A 19891-nucleotide genomic window follows, 5' to 3' on the forward strand; every position below is an offset into this window, starting at 1 on the left:
AAATAAATATACAAGTGAGCAGTCCAAACATAAGCATTGACTTGGATGAGGGCTGATAAAAGCAAGATTTACTCTTACTGAAACATGTCTATGTTGTGGTTTGCATCTAGTTATTATATAATGAAACCTAAATAATATTACTTGTTAGGAAACATATGGAGCAGATTGTTATGACACAGAGTGGAAGAAAAGAGGCATGGTACATGTGATAATGCAGCATAGTGTGTTGCCATTTATTTGGAGGCACCACACAATAATGGCTTTTAGGAGAATAATAAGTACTGTAGGGGATTCCTGACAGAATAATACTTTTTTTTGATTGATGTTTTTTAATATATGTAGAGAGGAAATTATAACTAGGATCATTATAGATTTCAAATACTATGCTCTGCTCACTTGCAGAGTATTCCAAAGGAAGTCAGTGGGCTACTCACTGGAGTTAACATTGTTAGATTTTTAAAGCTAGTATGTGAATATACTGTAGCTGGTTCTTCATTTGTCTTTTTTTCCTCACTTGAAGAAGTTTTTTTTTTTTTTTTTTTAGTTAACAGAAGAAAAAACATCTGTCAAATAGGCTTTCCTAATAACCACTATGCTGCCACACTGTCGTTCAGTAAATTTACAACAAAATGAAAAACAAATGCTCCTGACTTTGCTTCTGAATACTAAATTACTATGCAACACAGTCTGTCCTGAGAATAAAGCTACAGCTGTCTCTGGAATTCTTAATTCAAAATTCTATTTTAAATAGTTAGCATTTACATTACTATATAATATTTTTAGTTTTATTATTTTATTCTCATAAATGTTAAACATCTATGAATTCTGCTGCTCTCATTTTGTTTATTTAAAAGCACACGTAAAATGTTCAGCTAGACTACATAAGTGGTTCAGAATGGAGTTCATAAAATGCTTCCAAAATCTGAATTGCTTGCTTTGGATCTCCGCATCTACTTTCTCAATAGTAATGGGCTGTTCTCTAAATATTTCTTTGAGCTAGAGAATTAGTTCCTTGTTTAGGGAAAAAAAAAAATTGGAACACTTTGCCCTTTTGAAAAAAATACATAAAATGGCATCATGCATCCCAAATAGAAGGAAACTGTAAACTCACAGACTTCTGTATTATACTTTTAGAATAGGATTAAATTGCATTCAAATGTATTTTTTTTTCTTTGGTGAGAAGCATGCCAAAAATAAATGGGAGAGGCCTTTTTGTTTGAATCATTTGGGATTTTTTGTTGCTGTTGTTGTTGTTGTAAATGAGCTCAATAGCAATTTACAATATGTGCCCAGAAAGTCAGGACTTCAAATCAAAATCTTGTGTTCCAGAGCACCCACGCTTCCAGAACCTTTGCCAGTTGGAATTCTCTAATAACAGGACCGGAAGTACTGGCTTAGCACTTTAATTTATTAATAACTTTACCTTATTTCTTTCAGATACATATGTTATTACAGCTCCTCTGTTTTTTACTTCAACAATCATATATTGTTCATCTTATCCTAGTGCTGGATTTCTCATTACTTCTTTCTGTCTTTCATTTTTCTGTTTCAACATTGTGACATCTGTATGCTATCATGGTATTAACAATATTGCACTGTTGTACAATATAGAGCTTTAACAGTTACTCATACTTAAGCTGTTTAACAAATGGTTCATTTACAAAGCAGAGCAAATGTTCCTATTTGTTGATGTCAATGTTCAATTTCAGTTGCAAGGTGGAAGAAGTAGAAGCGTATTACCTTGCCTTATGTCAACACAGCTACACAGAGGATTTGTGCAGAAGTTAGGAGACTAAATGACACTGAGAACCAATACTGGGTAGCATGATATTGAAGGAGAGAAGCTATATTAACCGTAGAGTAGTTTTAAAACATCTCACATTAACACTTAGCTTAGGTGCCTGAATTAGAAGCATATTAAATCAATGTATTTCTCCAAAGGGCATTTTTTCCCTTAAGTGATAGAAAATCTTTAGCAACTGCACAGGAAGTTCAGATTCCTAATTCAGGTACCTAAATTGGATGTTTAAAGTAAGAAAGTGTAAATATCTTTTCTTTGATCTTAGGTCGTTGACCTAAGTAGAAAAATTTTCTTTTATTATTTTCACTGGCTACCTTTTACATTGAAACTATTGAGAAAAAATTTAAAGTTCTTTCAAAGATTTGCAACTTTATTTTACCAGGAAAAAGAGAAAACATGCTATGTCCTGTGTTCTAATGTTCAAAAGTGTACCAGTCATCTAATGCCGCATTGTTTAATGAGAGATAATGGAATATACCATAGCTCATATTAGTGAGGTGTATGGAAAAAAGATATAATAGAATAACAGAATTTGGTTTTGGAGTGAATTTCCAATGTTCAGAAGTGTCTGGTCAGAGCAGATTTTTGGATTCTCACTGAAATCCATTGGAGGCCTGGTAGGCTGACATGCTTCTGAAAGTGCCACTGAGTGCCTATTTGCATCTTTTGGCACTTTGAATACCTTTTGAACAACTTTTTCTTCCAAGTTTACATCCAATTAAAAACCTGTGAGAGATACTTACAGAAATTTTTCAAAACAACCTCTCTCTTCTGTATATCTCAGTTTTCATCTGCATTAGTCCTTTTGACTTTCTTAAGTAATTTTTATTCTTGTCCTATGTTCGTTCTTTTTATCTGAGGTTCCTGCTACTTTCTACTCAGAGGTAGTTATTTTTCAAATTTTGATAAACTAAAGCTTAGTTTTCCCTTGCTTAGTTCTCTCTTCCTACTTACAGATGCACTCTAGTGATTAGGTTATGACCACCATTATGGCCACAAATATTTGTTGACAGTGAGTAACATTTCTTTATGTATGCGTTTTAGGTTTGTTATTATAAAGTACTGTTCAAGAAGCAAATTGTGTGCCCTGCAAGCTACTTGACATGTTTCTTCTGTGCCAAAATTCTGCCCTTTTAGTATTACTGAGGCTTTTTTTTTTTTTTCTCCATATAAGCCAGTCTTGGTCTTATTACAGTCCATGTCACACCTCCCCTTGACTTACTGGTGCAGAGATTTAGATGTGTGTGCATTTCATCATTGATATAAATAATTTTCAACTGCATAGAAAGACTTTACATCTGTTTGCCGTATTGTAGCCATCTAATTCAGAAGAATTTCCTTACATAAGGAGGTAGTAAAAATAGCTTTGCCCATATGTCTAATAAAAAAGAAAAGAGACTGATAGCTATAATAGGAGATGTATGCTTCTCTACTGTGAAGTGCAAACATTTAATGTTAATTATTCATCTGTAGGTATGATACTGTTTGTCTGCTTTACAAAATTATAAGCTTTATTTGCAAAATTTTTACTCTGAAGTAACTAAGCTCCATACAATTGAAAAAAAATTGAAATAATTAAATTCCACGCCAGCCTGAATTCAGGTAATCTCTTTGGATACCAATCTATTGACTATATAAAGATGCTGTATATAAATTCTAATTGTTGCTTATAGTATGAACAAAATGCATATGATATTAACAAATCTATTTGTTTCTACTCATTTTCAGTAGAGAAGGAATATACTTTTGCTTTATCAATTTTTTCATAAGCACTTGTCTCCTGTTGAAAATATTAAATAATTAGGAATAAAGGATTAGGAAACGACCATCTGGTCTAATAAACGTGTTCTTACTAGACCTGGAAACACCAGACAACATTCAATATTTGTGAAAAACACTTGAACTCCTTAAATGTAATTATTGGCCGTATCGCTGTGTTCTCCAATTTCCTCTTTTTACAGTTCTACATATGTAACATATATGTTTTAGAACTTCAAATTTTGACCATGTCTGTGCCTCTTTTTCCTTTTTTGTACAAGATACCATGGCTTTCTTTAGGAAGGTTAATATATTGATAACCATATTTAAATCTTATTCACAAGCTCAATTTCCACCATTTTAGGGAATTGCTATCTGTGCAGGTATAAGAATAGGATTCACTTCATTATACAGACTTAAAGACTGGAAGTTACCCAAAATTCAGTATATAAGAAAAAGTTCCAAAATCATCTTTAGGAACTTCAAATTCCAATATGTAGTAAAATTTTGAAGATCTGCAGCATTCATTTTCATGAATAATTTAGGTTTTTATTAATGCAGTTTCGGCTGATTTCCAAAGGCAATCATTGTCTGAGACTTTTAACCAATTTAGGTTAACACCTTGCACAATCAGTCCCAATATGCATATAATATCATTGAATTAAAATTCTGGACTTTTACGTGGTTTCTAGACCATCTACATAGTTCACCTAAGCTAATATTCTGTGAATTGCCTGCCTATATAACTTGGTATAATTGCCTATTTCATAGATTTACAAATTGAGGCAAAAACAAAGGAAGTATAATGCCTGTGAATTTAAAAAATCAGTGTTAAAGTTTGTATTTCCTTATTCCAAATTCAGTATTCTGATCATCCCTGGACTAATCTTTGTCTTTTAATAATCTACTATGACAACAATAAATCTAAAATACCAGAAAATTAAAAAAAAAAATGGAATACAGAAGGCACCGATGAAATAGTGATGTGCATATTTTATAAAAGTTCATGCATACCTATTTTTGTTTGTTTACCTCATCAACAGTATCAGTTTTTTTCTCACAGGTGTGGGTAGCTGGAATAATGAAGCTGACAGTATGTCAGTTCAGCTTTCATCTGTCTGACCCACTATGTCATTGAAAATGGTTCCTGATTACTGTGTGGCACCTCAGAATCTAGCTCTTAGTTTAAAAAGTTATCCTAAAAATAAACAAGAGTTTTGCCATTTGCAGCAATGAATTCATTATCACCCATAATTCTGTTTCTTAAAATGTAGTTGCTAGTGATTTTTTACATTTTCATGATTATTTACAAACTAGCCTGGAATGCTTTTTCAGTTTGCAGGGTGAAAATGAACCTCACAGAGAATTCATAATATGTAATTTTACCTTTCTAGATTTCCTCTTACATAAAGTATATGCTTCAATATGAAGTACATTATGTTCAGGCATTTTCATGAAAGACATTGCAATCAGAGCCAGAAAAGGGGATCTTTGTCTTTTTTATCCTGTAGTAGTTTTTTTCAGTTGTTAGAGCAGTGTATAGATATTTAAAGTGACAAAATGTATAAAAATCTTCCGAAGTATAGAAACAAAAGAGACTCAAGAACTCAGTTACTCTATTTCCCTGCTCCAAGATGGTATGAAACTTATTTACAGCAGTCCTAGACTATGTTTAAAAAACTGTCCTTAAAAGCATCTAATGAGGAAATTATTTTAGGCTTAGGTAAATAGTTCCAGTATTTAGTTACCTTTATTATTATTCTACCCAAGAGTTAACCTGTTTTTATTAGAAGTTAAACAGTTATTTCTGGATATGCAATACGTTACCTCATTATATGTCACTTACTTGTTAGGTAATTACAGTCGTATCCACTATCATGCACATTTCTATCCATTGCTTTTTTTCTAGACCAATTACCAACTGAAGTGGAATGAGAGGGAGGAGATCTATTCCACTAAGGTCTGAAAATGCCCATTTCCTTTTCCCAAAAGCATGCATCTCCCAGTCATGCTGTCACTGTTTTTTGCTGACTGGCACTTTGCGATAGCTCAGGTTTCTCAAACTACGTGACATGGTGAGCTATTCTTTCTAGGTACCTCCCAGTGTAGATTCGATAAACTACTGAATTTTATCAATAATGCCATAGTTTGGAGCCATAAAGTAGGCAAATTATCTATTGGGCCAGTCTGACCTCTCCTTTCTGAGTTCAGGTTACCCCACAGCATGATTTTATGCCATTGCATTTGATCCAGTCAGTGGTGGTGAAATTCTTGTTTACTGTCTGGATCTAGGCTAAAACATAAGAGCCTTCTTGCCTAATGAAAACTCTACTTGAGAGTGGAAATAGTTGTAACTCCTCTTTAAAAAAAAAAAAAAAAAAAAAAGACGAATATCATCCCTTTTCTGGCCTCAGTTACTTCCTGCCACTGGACATAAGGTTAGGGCATGTCTGCCACTGATAGAGTAGAAATTAAGCTAGCTGTAAGCAGGAAGACTTTCCAAAAAGTATTAAATGTCAATAAAGTCATTTGAAACGAGAGTCAAGAAAATTGTGAATGACAAAATAAATTATTTTTTGAATACACATAGGCTGACCCAAATCCCATTCATCTCAATGGAAAGACTCTCTTTCTGTTAAATAAGAGTTAAATAAGATTTATCATTTATTAATCTCTATTGTGTTACTTAATATTAAAAATAGGTTACATTTGTCTATAATGATATGTGTAAGCAGTAATACATAACTCTATATGCAGTCTCCTTTCAACAGCCTACTTAGCCTCCTTCCCCTTACTTTTTTTATGTTTTCCTGCATGGCATGCTTTGGTTTGATGAATGATATTTTATAGCTCTTCTCAGTACAAGCTCTGATGCATTGTGTACTTTATCATCTTTGTCATGCCATTAACAGCAATACCTGGAAATACTTTCCATGTTCTCTCTTGCCCTTCATAGCACCATTGATAAAATTAGCTACTGAGAATCCCCAGCGTTTTCTCTTATTGATGCACAGAAAACTTATGTGGTAGCTCTTATTAAATATAATGGCAACTTCGCTTCAGCTCTCATGCATTTTTAGTTAAGTAGATCTATAATGTTTATTGAAGATGTGAATTTAGGAATTGTTTACGTGAACATCATTATCGTACTTAAAGAGAATTTTCGGAATGAATATATAATGAAATTGGCATGGAGTATGTTACTAATAGCAGGCTAGGAAAGTTACTGAAAAAGTTAAGGTAAGCAAACTTCTCTAACTGAAGCAGCCTCTCTGGTGATCTCAGATGTTTCAGTAGCTTCTTTGCAGCTTATTTTTCATAATCTTGGATTTCCTTTTTGCATGTCATGGAGTTCACAGTTGACACACAAAATTAATTATTCTTTAAGTGAACTTAATTTTGGTACATGATATACAGTGTCAGTGATCAGAGGTTAAAAGGCAAGCTCTCCCAAAAATGAATCATGGCACATAAAGCAAGGTCAAAATGAGTCCTTCCAAAATCTGTATTTTGAGACCCTACAACATCTTGCATCTTAATGAGAGCTCTAAATTTTAAAAACATACTCTCAGTTGACTAGGAGTGCTTTTCTGATGCATTTCAGCTGTGTGATTTGTATCCTCCTTCATGCAAACATAAGACTGATTCAGAAGTAGGAATGTGTGTTGAATGTTTTTTAACAAGATGAAAGTCTGTTATTTGGTGAATGAATAAAACTGTAGTAGCGCAGCACTCATCTAATCATCATGGAGTCAGGCTAACAAAAATGCATGTAATCTAAAATAATGTGGATAAGCAGCTTTGTGGTTTAGGTGTGGTCTAAATGGTAAGCAGGCTTCATTAAAAAGAGTTCCTGCAAGAATGGACAGTAATGGAAGAGAGGTGAAGCTGATGATAATGTAAAAGCTGTCTGTGAGCTGCAGTACAGTATGTGTTTACATTATTAGTGAGAATGCTGTAAAGAGAGAAATAATAGACCAAAGCTTTGTGATTGTTTCACATTCACTAAACAGAGTAACTAGTAACTAGTAGTTTAACACATTTCCATCCCAAGTTCTTGTTATTGCTCTTCTGTGAGGAGTTTTTGTCCTAGCATCCGAGTAAGAACAGACTTGTGCTTGATGCAGTTATGTTTTCTTTCATAGTCTGATATTCATGATTCAAACTCATCTGGATTGACAGTATAATACCTTTTTTGGGGTACTATGATATTATGTATAAGCCCACTATCAAAATTAGTTTTAAATTAATTTCATAAATGCTGGGGTATGGTTTCTTTGAAATTGCCATAGAAAATAATTTTTTTGATGGGAATTTTCTATTCATGCTTTCTATTTTTTCTGATGAGCATTGAGAATGAAAACCTTGTTCTTGTTTACTGGTGTTTTTCACAGAGAATGGGTCTTTGATACTTTTACGTTCTTCCTCCTTCAGGGAATTTCTATCGGGAAAACTATTCTTCCTGATACAGCAGGGTTCTGGCAATAGACTTCAGCACACCCTTGCTCCCATTAGTGTAAGTTATGCCTGCTGTTCTTAGGGCAGAACCTAGCAGTCCTAAAAGGAAGAATAGAGAGATAAATGAAAAATCCCCTTTGAAAAATCCTCTTTTTTGCATCTGGCTCCAGCTACTGTAATAATATTAAATAATAAATCTTTAGTAGTTCATAACTTCCTTTACCTAGCAACATACAGGATAAAAAGAAAAAAGGAGTGGTTTTGGATCTCCAGAAGCTAGAAGAGACATCTTCATTTAACACTGTTTTTAAATAATTTTTTCTTTCATGTGAGCTTGGCTTTGGTTATCCATGTTCCTGATTTGATTAGTATAAATTCTGCATGGAATCACTATTGAGAGCGCTCTAGTAGGCTAAAACAAATGAAAAATTCAGCAGTCTGCTTGCTAATGGTATCAATTACAATAAATACGTTGTATGTATGATCTTAAGACTGTACTTAGTTCCATATTTGTTTCTAAGTGCAATTTGTGGTGTTGATACTGACTTGTCTATGCAAAAGTGGGGATTTTAGTGTTTCTAAAGCAAACTTTTAATTTTTTTGATATTAGTTTAGTACTTTTAGTGCAATTACCTTGTGGTTAGATACTTTTATTTGAGTAACCTTTTCTGACATCTCACCAGTGTAACGCTCCCCTGCCACACACAATTTAAAAAAAAAGTTTGTCTCATTTTAAAATAGAGCATCAAATTCTGCAACAAAGGTACACACTGCATATTTCTGCTGAAGCTGTTAAGTGTGACTTGTAAGCAATTTAGTTATTTTCATTTCTCTCTTTGTAGCTAACCTCATTCCATTGAATTTCACTTAATTAAACACTGTCTCCATCATTGCTTTTTTCCCATCAAGATAAGTGCACTTCAGCTTTCTAAACTGATCAGTGAGGAGACTAGGGGCTACATTTTTTCTATAAGGGTCTTTCTAGTGTGGTTTAAACCTCTAGTGGTATGTGAATTCTTGGTGCTGATCTTCAGGCAATAGTATAGAGGCCGTGTCTGTATGCAGGTTTCTGTCCCAGTAAGTGAGAGGTATCTGCAACTGTTTGTTTGTTTTATTTTGTTTTTTAATTGTTTCATTACTAGGTCTTTGGGTTGATTGTCTTTAATCTTAGTTAATTTTAATTTTAGTTGAGAGATTATTGTTCTTGTCACTGATGGATATATTACTAAGCTAATTTTTCAAGATGATAATAAGGAAAGAGAATACAGAAAAAAGTACTTATTTATTCCACAGTCAGTCTCTCATAAGAACCATAAAGTCCAGTATTGCTAATAGTACTGGTCTTTATAAATTAAGTCAAGCAACGAAGAAAAATCCCTTACCGCATGCAGCAGTGTTCATAAATACTAGAGTTGAAAGTTTGCTTGTTTGTTAGTTGGTTTTTTTTGCTAGGGCCTATCTCTTTTTCATCATAAGCTTAGAAACAGTCTTTTTTTCTGGTTTATGAATTACCTTGGAACCTTCAACTGTGTCATAGTACCTAAATATATGAACACCTTTGATTTTTCTAGATTATTTTCCATTTGCTTTTGGTAATGTGGTAGGGAGACTGCATACAGACAGGGATGTTTTTGGAGGAGAAAAGCTCAGTCACAAACTTAGAATTTTTTCAAATATGTAATGGATTGTGTGCCAGGCATGCTAATTGTTTTTGCAAATCCATCAAAACTCACTATTTTGAGCAGTTTTCATTCCTAATTTCTATATTGAGAGGGTATGCAAATATTAACCTATTCTTGGCATAGTGGTAGAAGATGATCCTTAGTGAATTTAAGGATTGATCTTTCAAGTCTTTTTGAAAAGGAACTTTAAGTAGTAACTTTTCCAGGAAACAGAACTGACTATCCAAGAGAGGTCTAGGTATGTGAGCTCAGGGCTGAGCTAGAAGAACTGGCCAGAAATATTTTGTTTCCTGTGCTTTTTTAATTATTCTACTATGACTGCAGTCAAAATGCTCCTTAAGAAAAAGGACATTGTTATTTTAACTTGCGATTTCATATTAGCTCTGTTCTGCCACATATGCCTGCCTCTGAGTAGGCAACTAAAGCAAGGTTTGCTGGGGTCTTCTCTGGATGTGTACTGGGGGCTTGTTCTTCCTGAACAAGTAGGTGCAATTTTGCTCAGGGCTGGGCTGTTTTATCCATTTTTCTAATTTGATACCTGAAGACATATATTCTTGCAACAGCCTTGGTTGTAGAAAAATGATTTGGTATTCATTTCTCTGGTAGAGAACTAAGGATCAGAGGTTAAGTCCAAGGACATCATTAGGTCTATAGTTCAGTCCCAATGCGATGTCGTTAAAACTGACACCTTTTTGTAAAGAAGGTCAAGTCACTTCTTTAGCCCTGGGGAATCTTCCTATTGCTAAGGAGAAAGATGTTATCCATCTCTTGAAAGTTGAACTGAATGAAAACTAAAAGCCATTTTGGCTGTCTTCTACTTGTTACAAAAAGGGTTTTCTTGCTCTCTCTCTTGATAGGAAGATGAATGCAGCCTGTGGGTGATGTTTTGACTAGAGGTAATGTGTTTGAGTTGTAACTGTAGATGTCCTGTATGATTTTTTTAAACCCCTTCCAGTCCTATTTTCTATGATACTGTGTTCCCATTTTCATATGTTCTAGTATTTTCCATTTTATCTTTATGGATGTGCATAGTCTTTTAAGAGAGATAGATATAATAATCTGATTGAGTTGGGAGTTTAAGAAGGACAAGCATATTCATCTTATTTATATGGCACCGATAAACTGACCAGTAAACATGTATCAAGATCTGTGAGGAAGACCGTCCCTTGAGTAACTGGCTGTTTTGACTTAGAGCCTGCCAGCCGAAGGGTATCTCAAGGTTTTCCTTTGCTGTTTCAAAAGCTTCATTAATTCCCTTCTTTCTTGTATCTCTTTGCACATTTTTTGTTTATTAAATAAACTAAGACCTTTGTACCAAAAATTCTCTCTTCCATGTAAAGCACTTTTTTAAGATCCCCTGAGCAAGTTACATTGTCCTTTGTTTCCAAGCCACCTAACAAATACACATGCCTTGACTAAAATATAAGTTAAGGAGAAGAAAAGGTACAAAACAGGATTTTCTCTTACAGGTAGTATTCCTTCTTCCCTTATTTTCTGTTGTTTCTTCCCCTTTCTCCTCTCATTCTTTTTTGTCTCTTTAATTTATTCTGTGAACATGTTTGGAATTGGAAGTATCATTTTTGTTGTTCATTTGTAAAACTGCAAATCTTAACACTGTATAAATTTATAACAGAATGTTCACTTATTTTTACAATCTCTGAGTTGATGAATCATTTGGAAAAATTAGTTCAGTTAACTAGGATCTATTCAGTGAAAAGAGAAACTGCAAGTTGCATCTGTATCACATCATCAGTTTATTTTTTACCTTTGTTTAATACTTTAATATACTGGAAGAATTCCCAGAACATCCAGAGTGCAATCCCCGTAGTTGTCAGATTGTGTGTTTATTTTAAAAATGGATCTGGTAGTTTTTACATGGAAACCTAAAAATGTGAGGGGTGCAGTCATTTCTTATGCTTGTATTCAGGGGGATTTTTTTTTGTTGCATTTCTTTTCTTCTGTTTTTGTTTTTTAGTCTTCAGATTAGGTTGGTCTAGTTCTTAATTATGAAATTTTAAAAATGTATTTAATAATACACTGAAGATTCTACTGTTCCCCAGAACTGGCAAGAGACTGAATTGGTTAATAACTTCTGATTTACATTCTGCTGTTACAGTCTTGACTCAGTCTTCTGGTGCTAAAATCTCTTTTGGCTTCCATGTAGTCCTTGGGACACAAAAAGTGAATTGGGCTGTTGTGGTTTTTTTTAAGAATGCCCGACGTATTAAATGGATTACAAGTAATATAAGAGAGAGGAAATAGCAGCCCATATCCATAACTACAGCTTGTCTCATTTGTTACTCTTGACAAATTAACCTTCACTTTTGACTCATAGCCTTGCAGATAATGATACCTTTCAAAAATGAGAGAGCATTCTTTTGCAAAGATTATACATTCTTTTCTCTTGAAATATTTTAACTTTCTGCAGTGTTAAAGTGGTAATGGTAATGGTGCAGGCTAGTATAATTTTTTGATTGATTTCTATAGCCTAAATTCATGGTAATCTGAGTATGGGTAAGTCCCTGACAAACAGGTAATCAGAGTAAGGGTAAAATACCTCCTTTCTAATGTCTACTTCAAGATTAACAGCCCATTTTTATAGATGACTTCATATAGTCAGTCTAGACAGTCTAGTTATAAAAAATATTTTTTGCTTTTTTCCTCTTATTCCCTGAAATCAATATGGTGCTTAGGATAGTGACAAATAATGACTTTCTTTGTGTCTGTGTAATCACTATAGCATTCTCATTAATAGTATAAATGTCTCTCTTTTCCCAGTGCTTACACAAATGGCTGCCTCCATATATGAAGAGTTAGTTCTCCTGCTCATTGTGCTTTGTGTGGGCACAGAGAATGAATATCCTCTTGTACTACTGGCATGTTTTTTGGACTGTTCATGCAGAAGGATTCGTGTAGCAATAAGTAAAATTCTGGTCTCTCTCAACCAGTAATTTTTGTAGTCTCTTAACTTGAGAAGCAAGTCAATGCCACAAATGCTTTTGTAAATATTATTTCTCTTTAAATATCCTCTCTTTTAAGCCCTTCACATCTACAGCTCCCACTGACTTCGATAGGTGTTCCATAAATTCAGGAGTTGCAGATCTTACACATGCAATGAATGATATAGACAATATATTTGTCTCTTGCTCCTTTAATGGAAATGAGAAAGCATAGCTTGTATGAAACTAGCTGAGGGTTGCTGTCCTCTTTCTATCCTTTTTCTCCTTCCTCCAAAAATTCACACTTTACCATGAAAAACTAAGGAGGAGATAGAGTTAAATAACTAAATATGTCCATTACGTTTGCCAGTTTTCATTCCAGTCACACAGCTCCAAATTTTTCAGGATTTATCTTCTGAAAATAATTACCATGTTTTTTCTTTGTTTTGCATCTCATTGTTTCACCCTTCAGCAAGGAATTGTTACTACAGTACAGCAATGCTGCATGGAGGAAGAGAAATCTTGTAGGAAAATATCCCAACTACCTACTTGAGGGTCAACTTAAGATACTGTGGTATTATAATGCCTCAGATTTTGGTATATGATCACAGCAAAGTGATTCAGCAAATGGCAACAAGATTTCCAATTCCATAATGACTATGAAGTGACATTCATAAGGCTTGCATATTAAGTGAGGAGCTGAATAGAAGTAGTCAAAAGGAAGTGCTAAGCAGAGATGGCTCTGAACTCCTCCCTTCTCTGGAACTTGGGCACTTGATGCTGAGGTACCTCAGCTCATTCAGATTCAGAGCCCAAGATCATCTTCTGATGCTTAAAATCATAGAATTACTCTTTAAAGGTATATGGCTGTCATTGTTGCCCACCATTTATCTATAAATTTAGTGGTTACAGCATTTTTCAGGAAATAGGAGACCTTTAAAACCAGCCGATGGAGTCTGAACTTGCCTTTGCTGTTTTCCAGAAACATACCTTATTAAGTGGGCTATGGGCTAGGTTTGGTTTAGAAATCTTCTGCCATTTCTCTTGAGGATGATCTGCCATGCACCCTGGAATGCAAGACCTGGGGACCTGGTAAAAGGGCGTGCAAGAGAAAATCTGACACTATCCATGTGCCTGGGACATTCGTCTCAGAGGAGTGGTAATCTCTACTTCCCTAAATTATTGCTGTTTATTATCTAGCAGATATGTATTGTGAAAGGCATACCCAGCCCAAAGAACAGGTTGAAGAAGCCTTGAGCCTATGTACCATACTTATTGGTGAGTGCTTTAACCAGTAGCATCTCATGCAAAAAGTGTCCTCTTACATCAACTCTGGTTAATGCAGATTAGGTGAGAACGAAGTTCTGGCAGTTCTGGCAGTTCTGGCAGTAGCACCTCTGGGCATATGCTTTCAAGGAGCTTTTGGAGCTGAGGGGGCAGGCTTTAGATCATTTTAATTATGAGATGGTAGGAGAACAGAAGGTTATAAAATAAATGAGAAACACAAAAGATTGCTTCTTAAATGCTTTTAGTTCTAGAACTATTCATTAGCATGTGCAAGTATACTTTGTTATGGATTTGTGTATCTCCAGTATCAAATCCAGCAACAAAAGAATATTGCAATTGTGTGAACCTTGAAGAAAAACAGCCTTCTAAAAGCAATCAGCTTGGCAAATCAGCATTTGACACATTATAAACCAGAACCATTAGCTTACAGAATTGTCTGCTTGTTTGTGAAATTTTTAATTTTCCTTTGACATATTATGTATTTTCAGGTTGGAAGAGTTAATCGAAAGATTTCTGGAAGATAATGATCCTGAAAGCATTCTAGATGTTGGTCCTGACATGCGCAAGATCAAGTATTGCTTCATTCATGTGAAGGTATATTTTTTAAACACATGGAGATGCAGCTGGCGCTCAGAATATGAAGGAGGCATTCACAGTTGAAAAGTGTCAAAAGAAATGCAGTACAGTTGAGAGGCGTTGCAAAAGAGTAACACAATTTAGCAATGCTGTGAAGTGCTTGGAGGACTGATATAAATTTGAAGTCTAATTGGAAAAATGTGGCAGGATTGTGTAGAAACCCCAGCAAGGTCTCTGCATGCAGAAAATAATAAGAGAGCACTAGAAGTTACAGGAATCAACGCAGATATTTGTAAAGGGATAGGTGGATCCATCTGTATTCTCAGCGCTATGGAGGCTTTATTTTGGACAAGCTATGTTGGAAAAAAAATAAAAATACAAGAGTAAAGATACCACATCCTGAATCTTTTGCACTGACTATTTTGATGGTGTTGTAAGACTTTCTAGACCGTTGAGCAAGCAAGATACGTTTAAAGTAGGAAGAGCAAGTGAAATTTATAGCGTATACTTTTTCTATATTTTCTGTAGTTTTCCCATATAATAATGTGTATGTTCCTGACCTCAATTTATTGTCCTTAAATGTTAGTTTTATTTGTATTGTTAATAATCAAAGCACAGTGTTATCAGAGTACACTGCAGTTTATGTGTAGAAATGTTACAGTAAATTGTATGCTTGTTAGTGAAGATGAACAAATTCAGCTTGTTCCATGCTTAATGCAAAGCATATAACTTGGCAGTTAACTAGTGACATGATTTTCCTCTTTCAAGAGCCTAGAAAAACCTTAACTTTGCTACCATAGCTAGACAGTCAGAGTAATTACATAGCTGGAGATAAAGTTAAAGAGCATACTTTTTTTTTCTTTCTCTTAGCAACTGATGAATCATTCAAAGATTTCTGAAAAAAAACTGCTCTCACAACACATTTTGGAAGAAAAAGACACCAACATACAAGCAGGAAAAGAGGAGTTGAAGAAACTGAAAGAACTTTTGCAGCAAAGAGACAATGAAATCGGTATCCTTTGTGAGGAAAAGAAAATATTTGGGTTTGAGCTGATCTGGCTACAATATTTTTTGTGTGTATGAGATGGGAGTTAGCTGTATGAAAGGAATTACTTTCTACTGACTCCAGTGTGTTAAAGCAATTACTCAGTTCCCAACTTTTATGTGGCAGGACCCCTGCTTTGCACCTGCTGCAATTTCAGTTGTGACCCAAACCAAAATCCTGGATCCAAGCACCACTTAGCTTTAGAGAGTTCCAGCCAAGATCCGAATACAAGATCCTGTGCATCAGGCCATGCCTAGAACGCTCTCCTCAACCAAACGAAGCCTTTTGTAGTATGGGAAACTGTGATGCTATATAAAGAACAATTTATTACCTTACAAAGAATAGAATTTCCTGTGTTATTTTTAGCCAAATGAAGTGCTACTTTGGGGACTGTTGAACTCTGTGCCTTTAGAATAAATATAAAACTTGTGCTCTTTACATGCAATTTTAAATTAAGGCTAAGGCCTTTTACGTATAAAAATATTAAGTTGTTCAGATGTGCTTTGTCCATTTTACTGCCTCACGGGAAACATACGAGTAGCTGCAGCATTGCAAAATGTAGGGAGTGAGTTATTTTTAGCTGGTCAACAGAACTGTGGGCAGACCACAGCGTCACCATGTCCCTAACTTTGTGGTTGCTTTGTGGGTAAAATTTGAATAATGTTAGAGAACTGAAAAAAGAAACTTAAGTTTATGGAGAGCAGAGATTCTTTTACGGTTATTAGTAAGAAAACACACTCAGTTGCATTCTTTGTGTTCACCAATTCCAGATCAATTTTTTATGCCAAATGAGAATAATTTTTTACTTCATCAGTGTATAGCATGCTAGCAGTCAGAAGTGAGGTGGTAGGAAAGCTTCTTAGTTTCTGCTGCATCTGTCACAGAAGATAAGGTGTTTATTTTCCAAAGGACCCTTTCAAATAAATTTAGCTATAACCTTGATTTATCATTCCTTTAAAAATTTGTTTAATTTTGGTTTGTTTTAAGATCCGGATTCCCCAAAACATTTTTTCCTGAAGTAAATCATTTAATTAATATGAGATTGATAATGAAACAATAGCAAAACAGCTATTAAATTGCCAAATGCACTTGTACCTGATAGCTATGGCTTTCTTTGCCGAAGTACAAGCAAGAAGCTTGTTGCTTAAATCCACATTATTTAGAGATATATAGGAGGAATGTAAGAATTAAGACTTTGAATATGAAACTATTATACAGATCTGCAGCTTCTAACAATCTTACAATATTGTTAGAAAATTAATATCATGACTAGTGTGATAAAGTGGTGAAAAGTGTGGAAGCTGTTTAGTCATTGAACTATGAAGTTGTTCTTGCCTATGGTAGCTAGGAGTGATCGTAATAACTAGTTTGTAAAGTGTTTTATTATTGCTACTTAGTCTTGTAAATAACATACCCCAATGATTGCCTAGTTTTTCTGCTGTGCATTTAGGATTAAAATGAACAGTGCATCAAAAAACATACCACAGGGAGTCATGTGGTTTTTGCAGCATGCACACAGGATTTTCATTGTAAGCCCCCTGTATGCTGTTGAACAAAACAAATTTGTACGAAAATGTACTTCAAGTAAATATGCAGTGTTACTGGTGGAAATTTCCTAAATACCTGTTCTCATTTTAGTAAACCTTCTCATTCTGAAAAGCTTACAGATGTGATACACTTGCCAATATACTTATAGAAGTTAAGGGTTTTTTCTTCTGTTGGGAAATTTTGTTCATTACAGAATTTAAAAAAGAAGAAAAAGGAGTGTCACACAGTGGCTATAAATTACTGGAATTTTCATTCCTGTTTGTCTGTAAACAACTAATATATTTGGCTGCTTTTATCAAAGAATTGATTGAATGAGATCAACAATTGTGACCAATGTGTGAATTTGTTAGTGCTCAGTAAAAATGAATCTGCTGTTTCAAAAAACTAAGGTGAGTTAATATAATTACAAAGAATATGCCCAACTCCAAATTCACATTCGCTTAAATAAGCTTCCTTATGTGAATCGTTCGGCTTGAATAAAAAAGACTTTATGTAACCTTCTGGTTTTACAAAGGTGATTGTTGCCTTATAGAAAAGAGATCCTTATTTAATTCCTTAATATATTTTTCAGATATTCTAGTAAATATGCTAAAAAAAGAAAAAAAGAAAACACAAGATGCCCTTTTCCAGCTTAATGCTGTCTCTGGTGGTTCTAAAGTCTTGGAGCAGTCTCTTTCTATAAACTTGGAAGAAAGTCAGAGCCCATCTAGTTGTGTTAATCTGAAAGAGGCAAGAGGTTTCAGCTGTTCAGTTCTCAGACTGCCTTTTCTTTCCAGACAAACAGGTTAGTATAATTAATTAAGGGAGCAGTTATTGGATTATTACAATATGAGCTTCAGCATTCAAATGTGTAATGGGATAGGAAATTTTTATTTTCAGTATCAGCGGTATTATGCTAATTCTATATCCACAAATGCCGTGACTTCAATTTATGGCCCTCTCAAGGTGCTGGTGGCTTTTACAGACTGATGTGAATCCTGTATTGAACAGTCCTCCAAAACCAGAATATAAGTTGAGTTGCAGACCTTCATATCTTCAAGTAAACCTATTCTCAGTAAAGGATTTTTTGAGCATAGTTTGTAAGACATACTAAGAAATAACATTTTTTCCCATGGAAGTTTGAATGTACTGACTTTTAACAGAAAAAAACACTAATCCAGAACCACATATATTGAAAAAAGTTTCATGCAGGCATTATTAATTGAACAATTTCCTTTAACACCAATATACACATTTTAATTTTTTTCTTTTTTTTAGTCTTCCAGCCTAGGAGAGAAATATTATCTTCAATAAAATTAAATTTTATTAATTATGCTTCCAGCTGTGAGATCACATGGTAAACACAAAAGATTGTAAGAATCTTTAAGAATATATTTTTTTATATTATGCAGTTTAGCTACCTGGCTTTTACTTAGCATTTTTAACAAACCATTGTGATTATTTATATTACTACAAAATAAATGTGATCAAATGGACTGAGGCCTCAATTCAGGAAATTAGTTAGACATTTTTGTGCATGCAAGCAGCTTTATTGAAATCCTAACATCTTTCTGGAGCAAGATCTTCGTAAGTGTGAACAAACCCAAAATTCTTCTGTTCATGTATTTTAGAAAAACTATTTAAGTTGTTTGACAAGTGGTCCAGTAATTCATATCCTTTACAAACAGATTAGAAACAGCTGAATTTTTAGATAGTGTATTCATTTAATATAGATAGCACACTCAGCACAGCTTTACCATATGGTAACGCCCTCATCAACAAATGAGTACTATTGTCTGTAGGTGACTGATAAAAAATTTTAGTCTTTTGTAGTAAAACCAGTTCATTGTCATTCATACTTTATTCTAATAGAGCTGTTTTTCAAAATTTAATAGGCAAACATACCAAATGCTGTTCATTGAAAAAATAATTATTTGGGACAGATGGATGGCACAGGGAATCTGCCACCATGATGAAGTATTGTCTTTGGTTAATCAATGAGTAAAAGTAAATGTAATTGGTTCATGTGCTGTTAGCATAATGAGTCTTAGAAACAGTTACATGGGATGAGAAGGTAATTGTTTTTTAGATGAGACTTTTTGTGTATGATTATGTATTACATGACTTTCTCATTCTGTGAGTAGCTGTAAACCTTACTTCTTTCCAGTTTTCTTTTCAGTAAAGACACAACAGTGTCTGTAAAGTGTGTTCTACACAACAAGGATTATTCTAGCAGTTACACTGTTACTATAGCAACTAGTACACTAGAATTTAATTTTGAATGCTCCATTAAGTTCACAGTGCTTCTTTTAACCAATTAAATGGTTTAAGTATTATTGTGTGTGCAATGAATTAGTTGGCGTGAGTTTAAAAAAGTTGTATCCTTTTTCCTTCTAGTGTATGTTGCTATAGTTGGCTTAAAAAAGGTACACTTCCATAGCACCATATTAATATTTCCTTTCTTTCAACTACAAAATCAGTCACAATACTAGCTGTGATTTAAAAATGCTTTCTTATTACTGATTAATGTGGCCAATGTCTCCTCTTTCAAACATTTTGTATAGAAGTAAAATTAGTCTCTAGTGAACTATGAATACTATCTATGTATGGTGTATGGAGTCTCAAAACATTCAGCAAAGACAGTGAAAGGTTATGAAATTCTGGTTTGTTTTATTCTTTGTTTTTATTTTATTGAAATAATGAGAAAGCCTGTATGTTCAGCGCCAGTGCTGAGAAAAGCCGTATTGTCTCATAGCAGTAGTCATAGTGTTTTTATATTTCTGTGTATGTTCTGTTATTCTTTGTGATCCTGTTATGT

The 19891-nt window shown here is 34.2% G+C and overlaps 1 protein-coding gene across 1 annotated transcript in view; it reads left to right on the forward strand.

Annotated features, from left to right (window-relative positions):
- Positions 1–19891, forward strand: part of KIF6 (kinesin family member 6) — a 201797-nt gene that overhangs the window by 88467 nt on the left and 93439 nt on the right. The window contains exons 12-14 of the mRNA XM_026059833.1: positions 14414–14519; positions 15372–15513; positions 17666–17878. Of these exons, the coding sequence (XP_025915618.1) occupies positions 14414–14519; positions 15372–15513; positions 17666–17878 (461 nt within the window). The remainder of the gene's footprint in view (positions 1–14413; positions 14520–15371; positions 15514–17665; positions 17879–19891) is intronic.

This window comes from Apteryx rowi, unplaced genomic scaffold, assembly GCF_003343035.1.
Source record: "Apteryx rowi isolate R43461 unplaced genomic scaffold, aptRow1 scaffold_160, whole genome shotgun sequence".
Taxonomy (NCBI): domain Eukaryota; kingdom Metazoa; phylum Chordata; class Aves; order Apterygiformes; family Apterygidae; genus Apteryx; species Apteryx rowi.